This window comes from Salvelinus fontinalis, unplaced genomic scaffold (genome assembly GCF_029448725.1).
Source record: "Salvelinus fontinalis isolate EN_2023a unplaced genomic scaffold, ASM2944872v1 scaffold_0394, whole genome shotgun sequence".
NCBI lineage: Eukaryota > Metazoa > Chordata > Actinopteri > Salmoniformes > Salmonidae > Salvelinus > Salvelinus fontinalis.
The window spans coordinates 137,426-160,316 of NW_026600603.1; the positions used below are offsets into that span (position 1 = coordinate 137,426).

At 45.1% G+C, this 22,891-nt stretch overlaps 2 protein-coding genes across 2 annotated transcripts in view; both read left to right on the plus strand.

The window, feature by feature from the left end:
- The first annotated feature begins 4,958 nt into the window (after positions 1-4,958).
- On the plus strand, positions 4,959-12,715 carry LOC129845874 (zinc finger protein 319-like). The gene is made up of 2 exons (XM_055913797.1): positions 4,959-5,337; positions 7,937-12,715. Exon 2 carries the CDS (start codon positions 8,117-8,119, stop codon positions 9,917-9,919), a length of 1,803 nt encoding a protein of 600 aa, XP_055769772.1. The 5' UTR covers positions 4,959-5,337; positions 7,937-8,116; the 3' UTR covers positions 9,920-12,715.
- Positions 12,716-13,238: 523 nt separating this feature from the next.
- Positions 13,239-22,891, plus strand: part of LOC129845875 (casein kinase II subunit alpha'-like) — a 29,261-nt gene continuing 19,608 nt past the window's right edge. Inside the window, exons 1-6 of the mRNA XM_055913798.1 lie at positions 13,239-14,278; positions 14,561-14,672; positions 14,973-15,074; positions 16,462-16,512; positions 18,246-18,305; positions 18,474-18,557. Of these exons, the coding sequence (XP_055769773.1) occupies positions 14,175-14,278; positions 14,561-14,672; positions 14,973-15,074; positions 16,462-16,512; positions 18,246-18,305; positions 18,474-18,557 (513 nt within the window). The 5' untranslated portion in view covers positions 13,239-14,174. The remainder of the gene's footprint in view (positions 14,279-14,560; positions 14,673-14,972; positions 15,075-16,461; positions 16,513-18,245; positions 18,306-18,473; positions 18,558-22,891) is intronic.

Consider the following 22,891-nt stretch of genomic DNA (forward strand, 5'->3'; position numbering starts at 1 on the left):
GCCCTTCTTTGGACACTGTGTTAACTAACCTCCAGACGAGCTTCAATGCCATACAACTCTCCTTCCGTGGTCTCCAACTGCTCTTAAATGCAAGAAAAACGAAATGCATGCTCTTCAACCGATCACTGCCCCCACCTGCCCGCCCGTCCAGCATCACTACTCTGGACGGTTCTGACTTAGAATATGTGGACAACTACAAATACCTAGGTGTCTGGTTAGACTGTAAACTCTCCTTCCAGACTCATATTAAACATCTCCAATCCAAAATTACATCTAGAATCGGCTTCCTATTTCGCAACAAAGCATCCTTCACTCATGCTGCCAAACATACCCTCGTTAAACTGACCATCCTACCGATCCTCGACTTCGGCGATGTGATTTACAAATTAGCCTCCAAAACTCTACTCAACAAATTGGATGCAGTCTATCACAGTGCCATCCATTTTGTCACCAAAGCCCCATATACTACCCACCACTGCGACCTGTACGCCCTAGCTTCATACTCGTCGCCAAACTCACTGGCTCCAGGTCATCTACAAGTCTTTGCTAGGTAAAGCCCCGCCTTATCTCAGCTCACTTGTCAACATAGCAGCACCCACCCGTAGCACGCGCTCTAGCAGGTATTTCTCACTGGTCACCCCAAAGCCAATTCCTCATTTGGCCGCCTTTCCTTCCAGTTATCTGCTGCCAATGACTGGAACGAACTGCAAAAATCACAGACGCTGGAGACTAATATCTCCCTCATTAGCTTTAAGCACCAGCTGTCAGGGAAGCTCATAGATCACTGCACCTGTACATAGCCCATCTGTAAATAGCCCATCCAACTACCTCATCCCCATACTGTATTTATTTATCTTGCTCCTTTGCACCCCAGTATCGCTACTTGCACATTCATCTTCTGCACATCTATCACTCCAGTGTTTAATTGGTATATTGTAATTACTTTGCCACCATGGCCTATTTATTGCCTTACCTCCCTTATCTTACCTCATTTGCACACACTGTATATAGACTTTTTGTACTGTATTGTTGACTGTTCTGCCTGCGGCTATGGAACCCTGACCTGTTCACCGGACGTGCTACCTGTCCCAGACCTGCTGTTTTCAACTCTCTAGAGACCGCGGTAGAGATACTCTCAATGATCGGCCATGAAAATGCCAACTGACATTTACTCCTGAGGTGTTGACTTGTTGCTGTCACGTTCTGACCTTTATTTTCCTTTGTTTTGTCTTTAGTTAGTATGGTCAGGGCGTGAGTTGGGTTGGGCAGTCTATGTTATGTGTTTCTATGTTTAGGTTTGTCAATTGGCCTGATATGGTTCTCAATCAGAGACAGGTGTTTTGCATTGTCTCTGATTGGGAACCATATTTAGGTTGCCTGTTTTCACTGTTGGTTTGTGGGTGTTTGTTTCCTGTGTCTGTGTTCATGCCACACGGGACTGTTTCGGTTAGGTTACTTTGTTATTTTGTATTTTTTTGTCGTGTTCAGTGGATTATATTAAAACATTGACACTTACCACTCTGCGTCTTGGTCTGATCCCTGCTACACCTCTTCAGACGAAGAGGAGGCAATCAGCCGTTACAGTTGCATCCTCGACAACTACTGTGATTATTATTATTTGACCATGCTGGTCATTTATGAACATTTGAACATCTTGGCCATGTTCTGTTATAATCTCCACCCGGCACAGCCAGAAGAGGACTGGCCACCCCTCATAGCCTGGTTCCTCTCTAGGTTTCTTCCTAGGTTTTGGCCTTTCTAGGGAGTTTTTCCTAGCCACCTGCCTTGTTTGGGGTTTTAGGCTGGGTTTCTGTACAGCAATTTGATATATCAGCTGATGTAAGAAGGGCTATATAAAATACATTTGATTTGACAATGTTTGTTTATTCCATGTGTAACTATGTGTCGAACTGCTTTGCTTTATCTTGTCCAGGTCACAGTTGTAAAGGAGAACTTGTTCTCAACTAGCCTACCTGGTTAAATAAAGGTCAAATAAATAAAAAATTAAACATTCTTCTAATAAGAAATCTGTTAAAACAATCAATATGTGTGTTTCTTTTAAGGTCTTTGTATAAACTGTAATTTGTTGTACCCCCTAGTGTATGTTATCATTGTCTGTTTGTATACTGGTTTATCTGCAATATATATATATATATATATAAAATATATATATATTTGAGAAAAAACAAGCTTGTGTAAGGTAGTAACACAAACTGGCCACATCAGGGACATTAGCGCAATATACAATCATTTAATATTGATAAATAATTCAACATGTCATTTTAAGATGATAGTATATGTTGCCCACTCAAACTATTGAAACAACGAGATCTATGTCTCACTAATTTAACCATTAAGAGTTTCAAAACGCTCCTACAATTACAATGTACCCAGGCGCTCTAGACACACGCCTCCATAGTGTCTGTGCATTAGGCTGAGCGTTTGCCGTCCCTACGTACTGCGCACGCCCAAGTCTCTAAAGCCAGTGAGGGGACATTTACATTTTTCTCAATGTTGCCTGCATGTCAATTTCCTTGTAAATACACACAGCTGATTGTAAGTACTATGTAAACGTGTGCAGTGTGTAACTGTACTGTACCTGACATACTATATACTTAACCTTTATTTTATTTGTGTTGCAGCCTTTATAATCTTTTACAAGATTACTTGAAGTAATATATTCATTGTGGCTCTGATGACTCAGATCAGAGAACATTAAAACTCAATCAGTCACATTAAACTAAACTCCACCCCCATTCATCCAGGAAAATGAAATGTTCATCAATCTGTACATATTCTGATTACAGCTACAGTAGCCTAGTGTGTATCCAATGTTCATAGTGCTTCACATAGTAACGGATATAGAATTTGGCTTTACAATGCATTAACCCTCCTGTTGTGTTCGCTTCATGTTAATTCATTCTAAGTTCCGGGTCCAAAATGACCGCCCCATTATAGCCGATTATAAATCCATAATATTAGATATATTATCACCTAATGTTGGGTTAGAACCTTTTATCAACTTAAGTTCTCGTGAACATAAGTTTTGAACTTCTATTTGCTATTTATGGCCTGTAGGCCTCATTGACCTGAGCTCATACAACTTGTTTTTGAGTTTAAAAAAAAGCATAATGTATGGATTATTTTGACTATAACAAATACTCAGATGAAACATATTGTGCTATTTATTACAGACTATTTTGTGTCAAAGTTTAACAAGGACTCTCTACTCATCACTAGTGTCATCATCAAAGATATGATCTTGAGCCTCACATACAATATATTGTTTTGGTCATTGTGCTGCCACAGAATGAATTGTGAGCAAGGCCTCAAAAAAGCTTTATATACCAGAGCTGCGAGAAAAGTTCTATATATTATTGAAATACGATTGTTTGTGAGAATGCCAACAGGTGTGTTTCCTGTGGGGGAAAGATTCTATTGGGGAAAGGTTCCCGTAGGGGTTGCCATGGAAGCCAAGAAGGGTAGTGAGGTGTGTGTGTGTGTGTTCAAACAAACATGCATGTGGGGATCTGGGAGAGGAAGTGTGTCCATCTGATGAATGGGCATGTGCCTGAACTCAATTTTACACACTAATTGTAGTCTCACCCATTCATTTCTAATGACCGGTCATTTTTGGACGACACTACAGTGGTAGGCTTGATTACCAACAACGACGAGACGGCCTACAGGGAGGAGGTGAGGGCCCTCGGAGTGTGGTGTCAGGAAAATAACCTCACACTCAACGTCAACAAAACAAAGGAGATGATTGTGGACTTCAGGAAACAGCAGAGGGAGCTCCCCCCTATCCACATCGACGGGTCAGTAGTGGAGAAGGTGGAAAGTTTTAAGTTCCTCGGTGTACACATCACGGACAAACTGAATTGGTCCACCCACACAGACAGCGTTGTGAAGAAGGCGCAGCAGCGCCTCTTCAACCTCAGGAGGCTGAAGAAATTCGGCTTGTCACCAAAAGCACTCACAAACTTCTACAGATGCACAATCGAGAGCATCCTGTCGGGCTGTATCACCGCCTGGTACGGCAACTGCTCCGCACACAACCGTAAGGCTCTCCAGAGGGTAGTGAGGTCGGCAGAACGCATCACCCGGGGCAAACTACCTGCCCTCCAGGACACCTACACCACCCGATGTCACAGGAAGGCCATAAAGATCATCAAGGACAACAACCACCCAAGCCACTACCTGTTCACCCCGCTATCATCCAGAAGGCGAGGTCAGTACAGGTGCATCCAAGCAGGGACCGAGAGACTGAAAAACAGCTTCTATCTCAAGGCCATCAGACTGTTAAACAGCCACCACTAACATTTAGCGGCCGGTGCCAACAAACTGACTCAGCTCCAGCCACCTTAAAAATGGGAATTGATGGAAATTATGTAAAAATGTACCACCAGCCACTTTAAACAATGCCACCTAATATAATATAATGTTTACATACCCTACATTACACATCTCTTATGTATATGTATATACTGTACTCTATATCATCTACTGCATCTTGCCATCTTATGTAATACATGGACCACTAGCCACTTTAAACTATGCCACTTTATGTTTACATACCCTACAGTACTCATCTCATAGGTATATACCGTACTCTATACCATCTACTGCACCTTGCCTATGCCGTCTGTACCATCACTCATTCATATATCTTTATGTACATATTCTTTATCCCTTTACACTTGCGTGTATAAGGTAGTAGTTGCGGAATTGTTAGGTTCGATTACTTGTTGTTATTACTGCATTGTCGGAACTAGAAGCACAAGCATTTCGCTACACTCGCATTAACATCTGCTAACCATGTGTATGTGACTAATAAATTTGATTTGATTTGTACAAAAGCTAAATAAAACACCCCAAATGTAATGAAAATCATCAAAACCTATTTTGTGTGTTCAGATGCCCTGTGTGGACAAAGTCCTGGAACCTTATGACAATCAGATTAAATGAACTACATTTTTCAGAGAGGAAACTTGTAAATCCGTCCAATTCGACCGGAACACAGCAGGAGGGTTAAAATTATACACCAAAGTTATACCAAATTGAAGTAGAACGGTTGGATGACTGAAAACTAAGGACAACATTGCATCATGATACAGAACGGGGAAAATCTAGCTTTAACATTTTAATCTACACCCTGGAGAGTGATGCAGCTATGCAGGCTGTGGAGATTTCCGGTGTACATTATTAGTGGATGGCGTTCCGCTCTCATCTCGCCACGGTCCTCCGCTAGCCGTAGCCAAATATTTATCGAAGGTCGACTCCTGTCCTGGCTCCAGAGGAAGAGGCTGACTCAATGACTGAGAGCCATACCGAAATGTAAGCTGTCAACCGTGTTTACTTATTTGTTATGTTGTATTTATGATTGCATGAACATGTATTACGCCGCTTTTTGTAAAAGGGAGTGAATAGCTCGCGTAGGGCGGCCTAGGTCGGGGGCTAGAAGAATCGGAGACCATCGATGGGGCCTCGACGTTTCCATTTTTTATTCTGAAATAGCTAGCTAGGTAGCTAGCCATCTGGTTAGTCTTTTCTCAGGCAGGCAGTAACGTTAGCTAACAACAGCTGTGTTGCTCGTTGCCGGCGACGTTATAGGCCTAGATATTAGCTAGGTAATGCAATCTGATTTCGAGGAAATCTTTTGAGATTAGAAATCTGCTTTTGCAAACCGACTAGCCATTGCTAACCCACGTAACTTGCTTAGCGCTAGCTAATGCTATGTATCTAATAAATATGTGGCTGCGTACCAATTATTATCCAGCTAGCTAACGTTAGTTTATCATCTTGCACCCAGTTATAATTTGGCATCATTTTAATAGGTCACTTGTATAGCTGCATTATGTACTGCACTTTTAAATGGGAGAAAATGTAGCTCGGTGTCATTTTAGTAACTGGACCTTGTCTCAGCATCTCTAGTTAGCTATACAGGTAACTGTTGTAGTGATGTTGTTGCTATTCGAAGAAGGATGATGTTGTACATATGTAAAAATAACTCAAAACAAACCACCAACAATCTGCCGCAATCTCCTCTCATCTCGCCTTTATGTAGTTACATATGGTAACACCAGATAATGTGATTTAACTCAACAACAAAAAATACCATTATAATGGTAGTTACAGGTGTGGGTATACAAAAGTCAGATTTATCAACTAACCTGGCGATACTATCAAATGAAATTGTATTTGTCACATGCGCCGAATACAACAGGTGTAGATCTTACCGTGAAATGTTTACTTATAAGCACTTAAGCACTCGACAATGCAGTTAAAGAAATAGAATTAAGAAAATATTTTCTAAATAAATAAAAGAATAAAAAGCAACACTAAGATTGCGTGACAATAACGTGGCTCTGGATAAGAGCGTCTGCTAAATGACTTAAATGTAATGTAAATGCTATATGCAGGGGGTACTGGTACCGAGTCAATGTGCAGGGTACCGGTTAGTCGAGGTAATTTGTACATGTAGGTAGGGGTGAGGTGACTATGCATAGATAATAAAGAGTGAGTAGCAGCTGTATTAAAACAATGTAAATAAACTATGTAAATAGTCAGGGTGGCCATTTGATTAATTGTTCAGCAGTCTTATGGCTTGGGGGTAGAAGCTGTTAAGGAGCCTTTTGGACCTGGACTTGGTGCCCCGGTACCGCTTGCCCTGCGGTAGCAGAGAGAACAGTCTATGACTTGGGTGACTGTCGACGTCGATTCGTGGTAACAGGAAGGACCATGTCCGTTTGAATCTAGAAAATGCTCCATTGTTAAAATAAATACTTTTTTTGGCTCCTTGAAGTAATCCAACAATGTGTACACACGCCATGTTGTCTTTTTAAAATCTTCTCTCGTTGATTGAGACAGGTGGTGTCGCATGTCATGATGACAAACACCTGTCTCGATCAATGAGAGAAGACTTGAAATAGACAACATGGCGGCGTACACATTGTTGGATTACTTCATGTAGAAAAACGATTTATTTTAATAACGGAGCATTATCTAAATTTAAACGGGCCCCCTGCACCTGGACACAAACATTTACTACTAATGGAGGACGAAGATGGTAACGCCAATATCAGTTTAGTTAAAATCTCTGGTGACGTTTTGTATAGACACCTGTAACTACCAGTGTAATGATCACATTTTTTAGGGGGTTGAATCACATTATCTGGTTTTAAAAGCTGTTAGCCTATGTCCATCTCGAAATGTATAAAATCCTAAAACACAGTAGAATGCCAGTTGTTTTGAGAGTATTAATACCATTGATTTGGTAATACCATTGATTTGGTAATACCATTGATTTGGTAATACCATTGATTTGGTAATACCATAAATTTGGTAATACCATTGATTTGGTAATACCATTGATTTGGTAATACCATAAATTTGGTAATACCATAAATTTGGTAATACCATAAATTTGGTAATACCATTGATTTGGTAATACCATTGATTTGGTAATACCATAGATTTGGTAATACCATAGATTTGGTAATACCATAGATTTGGTAATACCATAGATTTGGTAATACCATTGATTTGGTAATACCATAGATTTGGTAATACCATAGATTTGGTAATACCATAGATTTGCAGTTAAAAACAATGCACATGGGCTCCCGAGTGGCGCAGCGGTCTGAGGCACTGCATCTCAGCGCTAGAGGCGTCACTACAGACACCCTGGTTCGATTCTAGGCTGTATCACAACCGGCCGTGATTCAGAGTCCCATAGGGCTGCGACCAATTGGCCCAGCGTCGTACTGGATTGGCCGGTGTAGGCTTTCATTGTCAATAAGAATTTGTTCTTAACTGACTTTCCTAGGTAAATAAAAGGTTAAATAAAGAAAACATACATGGATCCATTGCATAAAATATGTATCGGCTACATTTGCATCATGTTCATATACCCCCTCTGTCTTTCCCTCTGTAGGGTTTCTGCCCTTCTACTAGTGGACGACCAGAGGTGTATCACCTATTGATAACAGACGTTGTTAAGAGCCGGTAGAAAACATCCCTGTTGGACATCGCCAGCCCGACCAAAACCTGCCTCCATACTCTTGGGCCTCCCCTCACACAGTCAAAACTGCATCAATACGTGCGAAGCAGCAGGATGACTGAGGCGTGGCAGCAGCAACACGCAGTGGCCCCCCCACCCACCGTGGTGCATAACCTCCCCCCGGGCTCCGACAGCGCCCTGGGCTGTGCCGTGTACGGGATCGTCCTCCAGCCGGATGTGGCCTCCCTCCAGCAGCAGCCCCAGCACGGCCAGCAGCATGCCGTACCCGCCCAGCAGCCTTCCCTACAGGTAGGGGGCGAGGGAGGGCACAAGTGCGGGGCCTGCGGCCATGACATATCCCACCTAGCTAATCCACATGAGCACCAGTGTATGGGGACCGGGGATCGGTCGTTCCAGTGTACCCAGTGTATGAAGATCTTCTGCCAGGCCACTGATCTGCTGGAGCATCAGTGTGTACAGGTGGAGCAGAAGCCGTTTGTGTGTGGCGTGTGTAAGATGGGTTTCTCTTTGCTCACCTCGCTGGCACAGCACCACAACGCCCACAACAACGGCAACAACCCCATGAAGTGTTCCATCTGTGAGAAGACCTACCGCCCGGGCTCTGGCAACAACACCCCCACCTCCTCCGCTGCCAACCCGTCCACCGGCGAGGCCTCCAGTGGCGGGGCAGCGTGCGGAGCCTCCGCCCCTACGGCGTTTGAGGCTTCGGGACCAGACAGGCCCTACAAGTGCTCAGTGTGCCACAAGGGCTTTCGGCATCTGTCTGAGCTGTCGCGACACGAGCGGGTGCACACGGGAGAAAAGCCCTACAAGTGTGACACCTGTGACAAGAGCTTCAGCCAGTCCTCTCACCTGGCCCACCACCAGCGCACCCACAGCTCAGAGCGGCCCTACAAGTGTGCTGTCTGTGAAAAATGCTTCAAGCACCGCTCACACCTGGTGCGCCACATGTACGCCCACTCCGGCGAGCACCTGTTTAAGTGCAATTTGTGCGAGATGCACTTCAAGGAGTCGTCGGAGCTCCTGCACCACCAGTGCCAGCCCACAGTGACCTTGGACAGGCCGTTCCGCTGCGGCTCGTGTGGGAAGGGCTTCAAGCGGCCTTCGGATCTGCGGCAGCACGAACGCACGCACTCAGAGGAACGTCCGTTCCAGTGCGAGGAGTGCCAGATGAGCTTCAAGCAGCAGTACGCCCTCGTTCGTCACCGCCGCACTCACAAGAACCCAGCCGACCGGCCTTTTAAGTGTAACCTATGTGACAAGGGTTTCCTGCAGCCCTCCCACCTGCTGTACCACCAGCACGTCCATGGCATGGAGAGCCTGTTCAAGTGTGCTTCCTGCCAGAAAGGCTTCAGCCAATCCGGTGAACTGCTCCGGCACAAATGCACCGGCTCAGGGTCGGCGTCTGGCTCTGTGACCGCGGCCACGCCGGCGGTGGAGAAGCCCTACAAGTGTGACGTGTGTGGCAAAGGCTACAAGAAGAAGTCGACGCTCCAGCGCCACCAGAACTCCAGCTGTCAGGAGAAGCCGCTGAAGTGCTCCCTGTGCAACCGACGCTTCCTGTCGCCGTCTGAGTTCGTGACGCACCGCTGCGACCCGTCCCGGGAGAAGCCCCTGAAGTGCCCCGACTGCGAAAAGCGCTTCAAGTATTCCTCGGAGCTGCAACGTCACCGCCGCGTTCACACCGGAGAGAAGCCGTACAAGTGCTCCAGCTGCGACAAGAGCTTCAAACAGCGGGAACACCTGGTGAAGCACCAGGCGGTGCACTCGCGGGAAGCCCAGTTTAAGTGCGTGTGGTGCGGGGAGCGTTTTGTGAACCTGGGAGCCCTCCAGGAGCACACGGTCCAGCACACTGCAGAAGGAGGTGGTTATCCTGCAGCCCCATGTATACAGTGAGCAGGTCTGCTGCTGTTGAGCGTCTGTACAGTGTGAACACACACGGTGACATGGAACGTTGCCCGCCAGGCATACATCAACACTCTCCCTGACACCTTATTTGTATATAACCACACATTCATTATTTACATTTAGTTACACACCCACATAACCCCCCTCCCCCCTCTTGCATAAACAATGGTAAAACTCTGCTTAATCCTAACCATGAAGTTATTATTGACACCTTCTTCCTCGCACCAAGGTAATCATGACCATGTTCTGCCCTTCATTAGTGACTTCCAACTACCCATCACCCAGATCAACTGAAAACAGTACATCAACCACCCATGACCCAGATCAACTGAAAACAGTACATCAACTACCCATGACCCAGATCAACTGTGGTCACCTTGTTGGATGCAGGAAAAAATGCAACTTGAAAAGGATGTTCGAATCTGAAAAGTCATTGGAAATGTATTCATGTTTGTAACATCAAATACTTAAGAGTTGCTTTTTTTTTTTTTTAAATGGTGAGAAATTAAATGTTTAAGGAAATTGTTGGGAGGGAGAGTCTTATTCTCTGACTCCTTTATGGTCATATAATTTCTTTGCTGTGGTTTGGTTCAAGTTTTAGCCACACTACGCGTTGAACTCCCCCTTAACCCTCTGGTTGGCTGTTAGTAATACCCAATAAGCCCCACCCCTCAGACTTAAATATACGTTTCTGCATGAGTATATTTAAGCAATATGGCCCGAGGGGTTGTGGTATATAGCCAATATACCACGGCTAAGGGCTGTTCTTATGCATGATGCGATGCGGAGCCCTTAGCTGTGATATTTTGCCCATATACCACAACCCCCTTGAGGTGCCTTTTATAAACTGGTTATCAATGTAATTAGAGCAGTTCAAATACATGTTTTGTTATACCTGTAGTATACCACGGCTGTCAGCCAATCAGCATTCAGGGTTCAAACCACCCAGTTTATAATTGTGAAATACGTTTATATTTAGCATCACTGTTGTACTGTAGTAGCTTAGGTTTGCTTAAAAAATGAAAAAAAAATGTGACAAGTTATATCTTGTGTCCTCTTTGTAAATCTGTGGTAGATAAACTGTGGCATCTCTGTACTATAATGAACAGCAACTACTGTAGTATGTGTCAATGGGAATATTTCCCCACATTCTGGACTACTTTGGCTCCCTATGTCATAGAAAGAAACACCATACCATATCTCTCTGTCAACGTGGGGGGCTCCCGAGTGGCCACTGCATCTCAGTGCTAGAGGCGTCCCTACAGACCCTGGTCCGATTCCAGGCTGTATCACAACCGGCCGTGATTGAGAGTCCCATAGGGGGCGGCGCACAATTGACCCAGCATCGTCCGCGTTTGGCCGGGGTAGGCCGTCATTTGTAAATAAGAATTTGTTCTTAACTGACTTGCCTAGTTAAATAAAATGTACACAGGGAATGATGCTCACACAACCTCTGAATCCTATATGTACTGTTTGTACATAAATATTACATTCTAACATGTTAACAAACTTGGTGGTAGAAGTTAAATGTGTTGAAGAACTGATTCTGCTACCTGCTTTTCTACCCAGTTGAGATTGTTTGTGTTGTATTTAAGCAAAAGAGGTGTGGAGGACATACTCCGGTCCAGTGGCTTTGTCCTCCGACAGGTGGCATCACTCCTACACAACGCTCGTCCCTCAACCGACAGAGCAGACAGTTAGTCGTAAAGACAACGGCCCAGTGGCTTTGTCCTCCGACAGGTGGCATCCCTCCTACACAACTCTCGTCCCTCAACCGACAGAGCAGACAGTTGGTCATAAGACAACGGCCCAGTGGTTTTGTTTAAACCAGTAATGTCTACATCTGGATTTCAAAGTGTTATCGCTTCACCTAGCAGTTATCATGTGATTAAAAACCCCCAATCAATCTCTTTATCATGACTTCCATTTGGACACGTTGGCCTCGGTTTGTGCCTACGAGGTCTTCATGTAAACCCAGCCAAGTTAGAGTCCCAATTGCACAAATTGTTCCTCAGTTGCCCCTGAAATAGCTGTGCAAGGACTTTTATGTTAGTAAGTCTAAATGTTGAGGTGGAGAAGAAGGAATAAAAAGTATGTGATTATGTATGCAAGTTTATACATTATGGTTTTTTTTATATTGTTTTATGATAGTGTATTTAAAAAAAAAAACTAGAAAAAAATAACATATGCTCACAATGTGTATTTGGAATGAGGATATGAAACTGAAAGGTTAGGAGTGAGAATGTCATGTGGTGGATTCATCCTAAATGGCACCCTATTCCCTATGTAGTATACCAGGGCCTCGGGTCAAAAGTAATGCACGCTATAGTGAATAGGGTGCAACTTGGGAAGAAGTTGATGTTTGAACTGGGTGGGATGATGAGGTAGTCAAGCACTTGTGTCTGCAGTTAGGCTATGAGCGTGTTTGACATTGCAGCCATTTTTTTTTTTTTAAAGGTGTGACTGACTAATCTACAAATCACCTTGAATCATAATTAACTAGTCAAATGTTAGTTGCAGGTCCGGTCACAATTTCCCCACGATGCATCACGGTTTAGATGCGCTCGACAGGCCTAAGCCTTCTGCATGCCAATGCTGGTCAAATATGTCCTGGTCTGTGCTTCTGCCTCTGCTGCCCTCAATCTTTGTCAACTGGGAGATATAGATGATGACATCAGTCTGTGTGGCTTAATCTGTGTAGGCTACATTCAATCTTGAATGATATGTACAGTATATCATGTTCATATACACACTGCACTAACAAAATAAACGAATCTTACAATATTATTGTTTTACAGTATTTGTGTCTGCTTAAATACACTGGACAGTAACTTACCACACACTCGAGAGGGCCAAAGTACTACTAGTCCTCTTAACAGGAAGTTCTTGACAAAAAACAGGAAATTGTCTCATACATAAACACAATACGTCAATGCACATGGAAGTGTTGTCCACAAGGTGCACATTTTTTTATTATTAGGTACCGAGGTGGAATTACAACACACCTAACCTGAAAGGAAACTACATGTGAATATTGAGAGTGATCAGGTGACTATTTTGGTACGTATTTCAGGCTTTCACTAGATATTTGCCAGAAGGGTGATATACATTTACTTAGTCAAATAATATATAGTTATGTTTCAATAAAGCAATTGCTAGGTTAGAAATTTGTGATATATCTTCAAACGAAACCCGCTACAAAATAACCCCGGTCGGTTAGAATGCGGCCAGTAACGGCGACAGTAGTGATCTTTGGGCCGCTACATTGACGACTCCAATAGTGGCTACAGTGTTGCGTTTGGAGGGGTCACTGGCGACTACTTCCGGGTGATGTTTTTGTTGCAACGGAGTCGCAGCAGCTACGACTTGAACGACGGAGTCTTCTTAGAATGAATATTTAGCTAAACCCATTAGCCAGACTCAAAAACATATTCAGCGGTTTCAAGTGTAATATTCTCAGGCATTTTCCTCGAACTTTGCGCCCTGGAGAGGGTGCCACCGCAAGCCCAAAATGCATGTCGCTGGACTTCCTACCCGAGTGCGCTGCTAGCTAGCTAACAGTAGCAGGCTAGCTAACGACAATCATTTCTACAGTAACGTACATGTAGCGAGACGGATTTCACGTCTTTTCTAAACCAACTGACCATTGTTAACTTATTATCGCCACTCAAGCTTGCTGTTTGATATTGTACTTATGTTGGCTTATCGTATTCGTTTACGTTAGTATTGTGATGAACACGGGGGCCCAACTTAGCTGGTTAGCATCTAGGCTAACTAGCTAACTTATCTTGCTTATACCAGAGGGGTCTGTCAAATTCAATTAGCTTGCCCAGCTCTCGGCCTCGTAAATTGCTTTTTAAACCATTTCTCGATTTGAGTTACTAGCTAACTGTCCGATATTGAATCCTTATTGCCAGTTGTGTTAGTCTACCTCATCCTCTTTCCCCTTTCTCCTGCCGCCTCCCTGAAACTGGCGGTCCACCATAGCATCTTGCCAAACAGGCTGTTCAGGTGCATCAGGCACTCGCTCATCGTAGCTTTGACAATCCGCACAGCAAGTGCTGCCGACTGCGGTCACCAACTACGGACGAAAGTAGCCCAAACCAATGTTAATCCATCTTACACGGAGTTAACTAAATCTAGGGTCCCTGAAAGTCGGTGCCCTGCCTTCCAATTTCGCGCCAAGAAGAGTAGTATTGTTGTGGAAGGTGAGCCCCATCAGCACCGGGCGTCCAAGCTCGCGATGCCCCCTCCTACGGTCAGCAGTAAAGCTCGGGTCTACACCGATGTCAACACGCAGAAGACCAGGGACTACTGGGACTACGATGCACACGTGCCAAGCTGGAGGTAAAGAAGGATGCAGCTATTCTACTAACTGTTAGTTACTAGGGTTCTCTAATTCTGAAGAGTTGTGTGTGCACGCTTTCATTCCAAGCCTACAGGGTTTGATCAAACGTCTGTTTATCACTCAGTTGCTCTTCAGGACAGGAGTTAGGAGAACCCTGTTGTAAAATGTGTATTATCCCCTCTAGATAATCCTGTCTGATAATAAACTTCCTGCATGCATGTACTCCTACCATTTCCCGCCGCTGGTCTCTTCTCACGATTCTCTTGTTCTTCTCTCTGCAGTAATCAGGACAACTACCAGTTGGTGCGTAAGCTGGGCCGAGGGAAATACAGCGAGGTGTTTGAAGCCGTCAACGTCAGCAACAATGAGAAAGTGGTGGTTAAAATCCTCAAGGTGAGCTGCTGTCATTTTATGTGTTTTTGAATGTTTTTCCGTAGGTGTATACAATGAAGGTAATGGGCTCCTCAACCTAGGCATGTGGTCCCTGCTTAAAACAGTTGGCCTTCTATTGGCTTCAGTTGAACAGGGTCATGTTCATTAGTGCACACACCCAATGGAGTGTGTAGAGTTAAGTTTCACCCCGTTTTCGGGTCCAATTGTTTTCCGTTTGGTTCTAGGAGAATACAACCTTGTCTGGTTGAGGCTTTGAGGGTCTTTTTGTTAAGTCTGGAAAGGATTGATCTCTTGTTTCAGCCTGTCAAGAAGAAGAAGATCAAGCGAGAGATTAAAATCCTAGAGAACCTGCGTGGTGGAACCAACATCATCCGCCTGGTGGACACAGTGAAGGATCCTGTGGTATGTCTCTCTAGTAGAAATATATCATCTCTAGAAGGGGCTTAGAGCTTCTAGCAATCACAAATTCACTGGTAAACTCGCAATGGCTGCCAGTCGTCCCATAATGACATCAATGACTTGGCCTGTTCTATAGATTCCATTTATGTGGTCTCTCCGGTCGGCCCCAATACACTATCCTATAGATTATATGTCTATGGTCTCTCCGGTCAACCCCAGTACTCCATTCTATAGATTATATTTGTGGTCTCTCCGGTCGGCCCCAATACACTATCCTATAAATTATATTTCTATGGTCTCTCCGGTCAGCTCCAGTATTACATACTATAGATTCCATTTATGTGGTCTCGCTAGTCAGCCCCAGTACTCCATTCTATAGATTATATTTCTGTGGTCTCTCTGGTCAGCCCCAGTACTCCATTCTATAGATTATATTTCTGTGGTCTCTGGTCAGCCCCAGTACTCCATTCTATAGATTATATTTCTGTGGTCTCTCTGGTCAGCCCCAGTACTCCATTCTATAGATTATATTTCTGTGGTCTCTGGTCAGCCCCAGTACTCCATTCTATAGATTATATTTCTGTGGTCTCTCTGGTCAGCCCCAGTACTACATTCTATAGATTATATTTCTGTGGTCTCTCTGGTCAGCCCCAGTACTCCATTCTATAGATTATATTTCTGTGGTCTCTGGTCAGCCCCAGTACTCCATTCTATAGATTATATTTCTGTGGTCTCTTTGGTCAGCCCCAGTACTACATTCTATAGATTATATTTCTGTGGTCTCTCTGGTCAGCCCCAGTACTCCATTCTATAGATAATTTTTCTGTGGTCTCTCTGGTCAGCCCCAGTACTCCATTCTATAGATTATATTTCTGTGGTCTCTGGTCAGCCCCAGTACTCCATTGGGTGCATCTTTATTTGCATTTAGGGGTGTGACCTCCCCTCCATGAAAAGGGAATTAATGAGCCCACACCGTCACAGTGAGGTGCTGACTAACAGATTTACATTTCAGTTATTTAGCAGACTCTCATCCAGAGCCAATCACAGTTAGTGCATTCATCTTAGCTAGGTAAGACAACCACCTGTCATAGTAAGTCAAACTTTTTCTCAAAGCCCACTATCAGCAAAGTTAAACTCTAGCATGAGAGAACCCCCTGATGAAGGCTATTTGGACAATGTTGGTGATAAATCCACAAGCAAGGAGAGAGATGAGTGTGAGACTGTTTTCATTGTAATGTCTCTACCATCAGTTTATTTGGCTTTAGTGGTGTGCTGCTCTGCTGTTGTTGAAATGTGTGATTCCATGTCCTCAACAATAGAACTTTCTCTCTGCCGTCTTCTTTATTCTTTAATAATCAAGGATGAATTCTCCCATCTTGTCTCTCTGCAGTCTAGAACGCCGGCACTTGTCTTTGAGTGCATCAATAACACAGATTTTAAGGTACTGATGTTTGGTGAATATCATGCATTCATGTGAAACTACTACAAAAAAAATAATGTAAAGTTACTGATCTCTCTCTCTAAGGTAATTGTCTGTTTGAAAAGTTAACAGACATGAAAATATACTGCTATCATATAACATACATTTTAATCTGTAAACATTTTTGAATGTACAGTGCATTCAAAGTATTCAGACCCCTTGACTTTTTCCACATTTTGTTACAGCATTTTTCTAAAATTGATTTAATTTGAAGAAAAAAATACAATGTGAACACAGTATCCCATAATGACAAAGCAAAAACAAATGTTTTGAATTTTTTATAAAAAAAAAAAAAATAACTAGCACATTTACATAAGTATTCAGACCCTTTACTCAGTACTTTGTTGAAGCACCTTTGGCAGCGATTACAGCCTTGAGTCTTCTTGGGTATGATGCTACAAGCTTGGCACACCTGTATTAGTGGAGTTTCTCCCATTCTTCTCTGCAGATCTTCTCTAGCTTTGTCAGGTTGGATGGGAGGCGTTGCTGCACAGCTATTTTCAGGTCTTAACAGAGACGTTCGATCAGGTTCAAGTCTGGGCTCTGGCTGGGCCACTCAAGGACATTGAGACTTGTCCTGAAGCCACTCCTGCGTTGTCTTGGCTGTGTGCTTTGAGTTGTTGTCCTGTTGGAAGGTGAACTTTTGCCCCAGGCTGAGGTCCTCAGTGCTCTGGAGCAGGTTTTCATCAAGGATCTCTCTGTACTTTGCTCTGTTCAGCTTTCCCTCGATCCTGACTAGTCTTCCAGTCGCTGCTGCTTAAAAACATCCCCACAGCATGATGCTGCCACCACCATTCCTCGCTGTAGGGATGGTGCAAGGTTTCCTCCAGATGTGACGCTTGGCATTCAGGCCAATCGGTTAAATATTGGTTTCATCTTTAGGTGCCTTTTGGCAAACTGTCATGTGCCTTTTACTGGGGAGTGGCTTCTGTCTGGCCACTCTACTGTAAAGGCCTGATTGGTGGAGTGCTGCATAGATGGTTGTCCTTCTAGAAGGTTCTCCCGTCACCATAGAGGAACTCTGGAGCTCTGTCAGTGACCATCGGGTTCTTGGTCACCTCTCTAACCAAGCCCCTCCTCCCCCGATTGCTCAGTTTAGCCGGGCGGCCAGCTCTAGGAAGAGTCTTGGTGGTTCCAAATTTTTTCCAATTAAGAATGATGGAGGCCACTGTGTTCTTGGGGACCTTCAATGCTGCAGAAATGTTTTGGTACCATTCCCCAGATCTGTGCCTCGACACCATCCTGTCTCGGAGCTCTACGGACAATTCCTTCGATCTCATGGCTTGGTTTTTGCTCTGACGTGCACTGTTAACTGTGGGATCTTTATAGACAGGTGTGTGCCTTTCCAAATCATGTCCAATCAACTGAATTTACCACAAGTGGACTCAAATCAAGCTGTAGAAACATCTCAAGGATGATCAATGGAAACAGGATGCACCTGAGCTCAATTTTGTGTCTCATAGCCACGGGTCTGATAGCATAGGTTCTGATTTTATTTTAATAAAAAATTTGCAAACATTTTTTTGCTGAATTTTTTTCGTATGTCATTACGGGGGTATTATGTTTAGGTTGAGGACAAGTTTGTTTCTTAAATACATTTTAGAGTCAGGCTGTAACAAAATGTGGAGAAAGTCAAGTGCTATGAATACTTTCCAAATGCACTGTAGTGAACCTTTGTTTCATGTCATTCACAGGAGCTTTACCAGAAGTTAACAGACTTTGATATTCGTTTCTATGTGTACGAGCTTCTCAAGGTAAGGGAAACAGGCAGGTTGCTTGGCTCTGTTGCATCCCACTTCTCAAATCATTTGGCTTCAATTTCTTTCCATTGACATTTTGGGGGTTCAAGAGGGCCTGAAACAAGCCTTCAGATAAAGACTGTGTCGTCTAGACTGTGATGTCCTTTGTGTCGTCTCCTACAGGCTCTGGACTACTGCCATAGCATGGGGATCATGCACAGGGATGTCAAACCACACAACGTCATGATCGACCACCAGATGAGAAAGGTAGCGATACGATCATCTTTATTTAAACAAGTTATTCTCATTGAGATACAATCCAGAGAGTCCTGGGAGAAACATCACTCTCCCTCTGTCAGGGTTGGGGGTTTCTTCATTTCCTGATTTAATCAGGATTTCTGGTTTTACTGACATCCTCTATTCATACATGATGGAAGTTGTCCCGCCCCCAAACAATATTCTCTTTATGTCCTGGTTCTCTACAAGGTTAAAAAATATATATATATTTTATTTTTGTCAGGGAGTCTTACTGAGACCAAGGTTTCTTTTACAGATGATAAACATGGTCATTAAAAAACAAACACATTAATCGGTCATAATGTCCTCATTTTGAAAAAGTGTCATTCCCCCTCCCCCCCCTTCACTTTGTTATTGGCTATGATATGTAGATGAGTGATATAATGTAATTCATGTTGAATTCAGGCTGTAACACAACAACATGTGAAATAAGTCAAGGGAAAGGAATACTTTCTGAAGGCAATGTACATGTAGGTAACTAGGGGGTAACTAGGGGTAAAAGGCAGGATAGATAATACAGTAGCAGTGTGTGGCTACAGGCCAGTGAGTGTGCATAGAGCCAGTGGAAGAATGTAAATGTACATGTATGTAACTAGGTGGTAAGTAGGGGGTAACTAGGGGGTAACTAGGGGTAAAGGCAGGATAGATAATACAGTAGCAGTGTGTGGCTACAGGCCAGTGAGTGTGCATAGAGCCAGTGGAAGAATGTAAATGTACATGTAGGTAACTAGGGGGTAACTAAGGGTAAAAGGCAGGATAGATAATACAGTAGCAGTGTGTGGCTACAGGCCAGTGAGTGTGCATAGAGCCAGTGGAAGAATGTAAATGTACATGTATGTAACTAGGTGGTAAGTAGGGGGTAACTAGGGGGTAACTAGGGGTAAAGGCAGGATAGATCATACAGTAGCAGTGTGTGGCTACAGGCCAGTGAGTGTGCATAGAGCCAGTAGAAGAATGTAAATGTACATGTATGTAACTAGGTGGTAAGTAGGGGGTAACTAGGGGGTAACTAGGGGTAAAGGCAGGATAGATAATACAGTAGCAGTGTGTGGCTACAGGCCAGTGAGTGTGCATAGAGCCAGTGGAAGAATGTAAATGTACATGTATGTAACTAGGTGGTAAGTAGGGGGTAACTAGGGGGTAACTAGGGGGTAACTAGGGGTAAAGGCAGGATAGATAATACAGTAGCAGTGTGTGGCTACAGGCCAGTGAGTGTGCATAGAGCCAGTAGAAGAATGTAAGTGCAAACAAGGGAGTCGATGCAAATAGTCCGGTTAGCCGTTTAACTGTTGAGCACAGGGTTTCCGTTAGCCGGCTTTTGGCCAATTTACATTTTTGTTGTTGTTGAAAAACTGATATAATTGTCACCGGCCAATTGTCCGGTAGAAGAAGATCCCATTTCGAAAGAATACTTTTTTTTTTTGCCTATTAATTGACGGAAATACCAGTCGATGGAAACACATTTAACTAGTCATGCCTATCGGTCTATAGGTTAATTTAGTGGAATTAAATAGGTGAGTGTAGTACAGTATATTCGTTATGCATCTTATCACACCGTACACATACAGAGCCTTTGAGGGGACAGTCTGTCAGACAGCATCTCCAACGGCGACGGGAGGCAGGCTTCTTCATCGTCACCTCACACCACTATGCAGTGAGCTGGAGGCGGTCTTCATCGTCATCTCACACCACTATGCAGTGAGCTGGAGGCAGTCTTTATCATCACACCACTATGCAGTGAGCTGGAGGCAGTCTTCACCGTCACCTCACACCACTATGCAGTGAGCTGGAGGCAGTCTTCACCGTCACCTCACACCACTATGCAGTGAGCTGGGGGCAGTCTTCATCACACCACTATGCAGTGAGCTGGAGGCAGTCTTCATCGTCACCTCACACCACTATGCAGTGAGCTGGAGGCAGTCTTCATCGTCACACCACTATGCAGTGAGCTGGAGGCAGTCTTCATCGTCACCTCACACCACTATGCAGTGAGCTGGAGGCAGTCTTCACCGTCACCTCACACCACTATGCAGTGAGCTGGAGGCAGTCTTCACCGTCACCTCACACCACTATGCAGTGAGCTGGAGGCAGTCTTCACCGTCACCTCACACCACTATGCAGTGAGCTGGGGCCAGTCTTCATCGTCACACCACTATGCAGTGAGCTGGGGCCAGTCTTCATCGTCACACCACTATGCAGTGAGCTGGAGGCAGTCTTCATCGTCACACCACTATGCAGTGAGCTGGAGGCAGTCTTCATCGTCACCTCACACCACTATGCAGTGAGCTGGAGGCAGTCTTCATCGTCACCTCACACCACTATGCAGTGAGCTGGAGGCAGTCTTCATCGTCACACCACTATGCAGTGAGCTGGAGGCAGTCTTCATCGTCACACCACTATGCAGTGAGCTGGAGGCAGTCTTCATCGTCACCTCACACCACTATGCAGTGAGCTGGAGGCAGTCTTCACCGTCACCTCACACCACTATGCAGTGAGCTGGAGGCAGTCTTCACCGTCACCTCACACCACTATGCAGTGAGCTGGAGGCAGTCTTCACCGTCACCTCACACCACTATGCAGTGAGCTGGAGGCAGTCTTCATCGTCACACCACTATGCAGTGAGCTGGGGCCAGTCTTCATCGTCACACCACTATGCAGTGAGCTGGGGCCAGTCTTCATCGTCACACCACTATGCAGTGAGCTGGAGGCAGTCTTCATCGTCACCTCACACCACTATGCAGTGAGCTGGAGGCAGTCTTCATCGTCACCTCACACCACTATGCAGTGAGCTGGAGGCAGTCTTCATCGTCACACCACTATGCAGTGAGCTGGGGCCAGTCTTCATCGTCACACCACTATGCAGTGAGCTGGGGCCAGTCTTCATCGTCACACCACTATGCAGTGAGCTGGAGGCAGTCTTCATCGTCACCTCACACCACTATGCAGTGAGCTGGAGGCAGTCTTCATCGTCACCTCACACCACTATGCAGTGAGCTGGAGGCAGTCTTCATCGTCACCTCACACCACTATGCAGTGAGCTGGAGGCAGTCTTCATCGTCACCTCACACCACTATGCAGTGAGCTGGAGGCAGTCTTCATCGTCACCTCACACCACTATGCAGTGAGCTGGAGGCAGTCTTCATCGTCACCTCACACCACTATGCAGTGAGCTGGAGGCAGTCTTCATCGTCACCTCACACCACTATGCAGTGAGCTGGAGGCAGTCTTCATCGTCACACCACTATGCAGTGAGCTGGGGCCAGTCTTCATCGTCACACCACTATGCAGTGAGCTGGAGGCAGTCTTCATCGTCACCTCACACCACTATGCAGTGAGCTGGAGGCAGTCTTCATCGTCACACCACTATGCAGTGAGCTGGGGCCAGTCTTCATCGTCACACCACTATGCAGTGAGCTGGGGCCAGTCTTCATCGTCACACCACTATGCAGTGAGCTGGAGGCAGTCTTCATCGTCACCTCACACCACTATGCAGTGAGCTGGAGGCAGTCTTCATCGTCACCTCACACCACTATGCAGTGAGCTGGAGGCAGTCTTCATCGTCACCTCACACCACTATGCAGTGAGCTGGAGGCAGTCTTCATCGTCACCTCACACCACTATGCAGTGAGCTGGAGGCAGTCTTCATCGTCACCTCACACCACTATGCAGTGAGCTGGAGGCAGTCTTCATCGTCACCTCACACCACTATGCAGTGAGCTGGAGGCAGTCTTCATCGTCACACCACTATGCAGTGAGCTGGGGCCAGTCTTCATCGTCACACCACTATGCAGTGAGCTGGAGGCAGTCTTCATCGTCACCTCACACCACTATGCAGTGAGCTGGGGCCAGTCTTCATCGTCACACCACTATGCAGTGAGCTGGGGCCAGTCTTCATCGTCACCTCACACCACGATGCAGTGAGCTGGAGGCAGTCTTCATCGTCACCTCACACCACGATGCAGTGAGCTGGAGGCAGTCTTCATCGTCACCTCACACCACGATGCAGTGAGCTGGAGGCAGTCTTCATCGTCACCTCACACCACTATGCAGTGAGCTGGAGGCAGTCTTCATCGTCACACCACTATGCAGTGAGCTGGGGCCAGTCTTCATCGTCACACCACTATGCAGTGAGCTGGAGGCAGTCTTCATCGTCACCTCACACCACTATGCAGTGAGCTGGAGGCAGTCTTCATCGTCACCTCACACCACTATGCAGTGAGCTGGAGGCAGTCTTCATCGTCACCTCACACCACTATGCAGTGAGCTGGAGGCAGTCTTCATCGTCACCTCACACCACTATGCAG

Coding starts and splice junctions, on each gene's coding strand:
- LOC129845874 (XM_055913797.1), top strand. CDS start 8,117: ATGACTGAGGCGTGGCAGCAGCAACACGCAGTGGCCCCCCCACCCACC.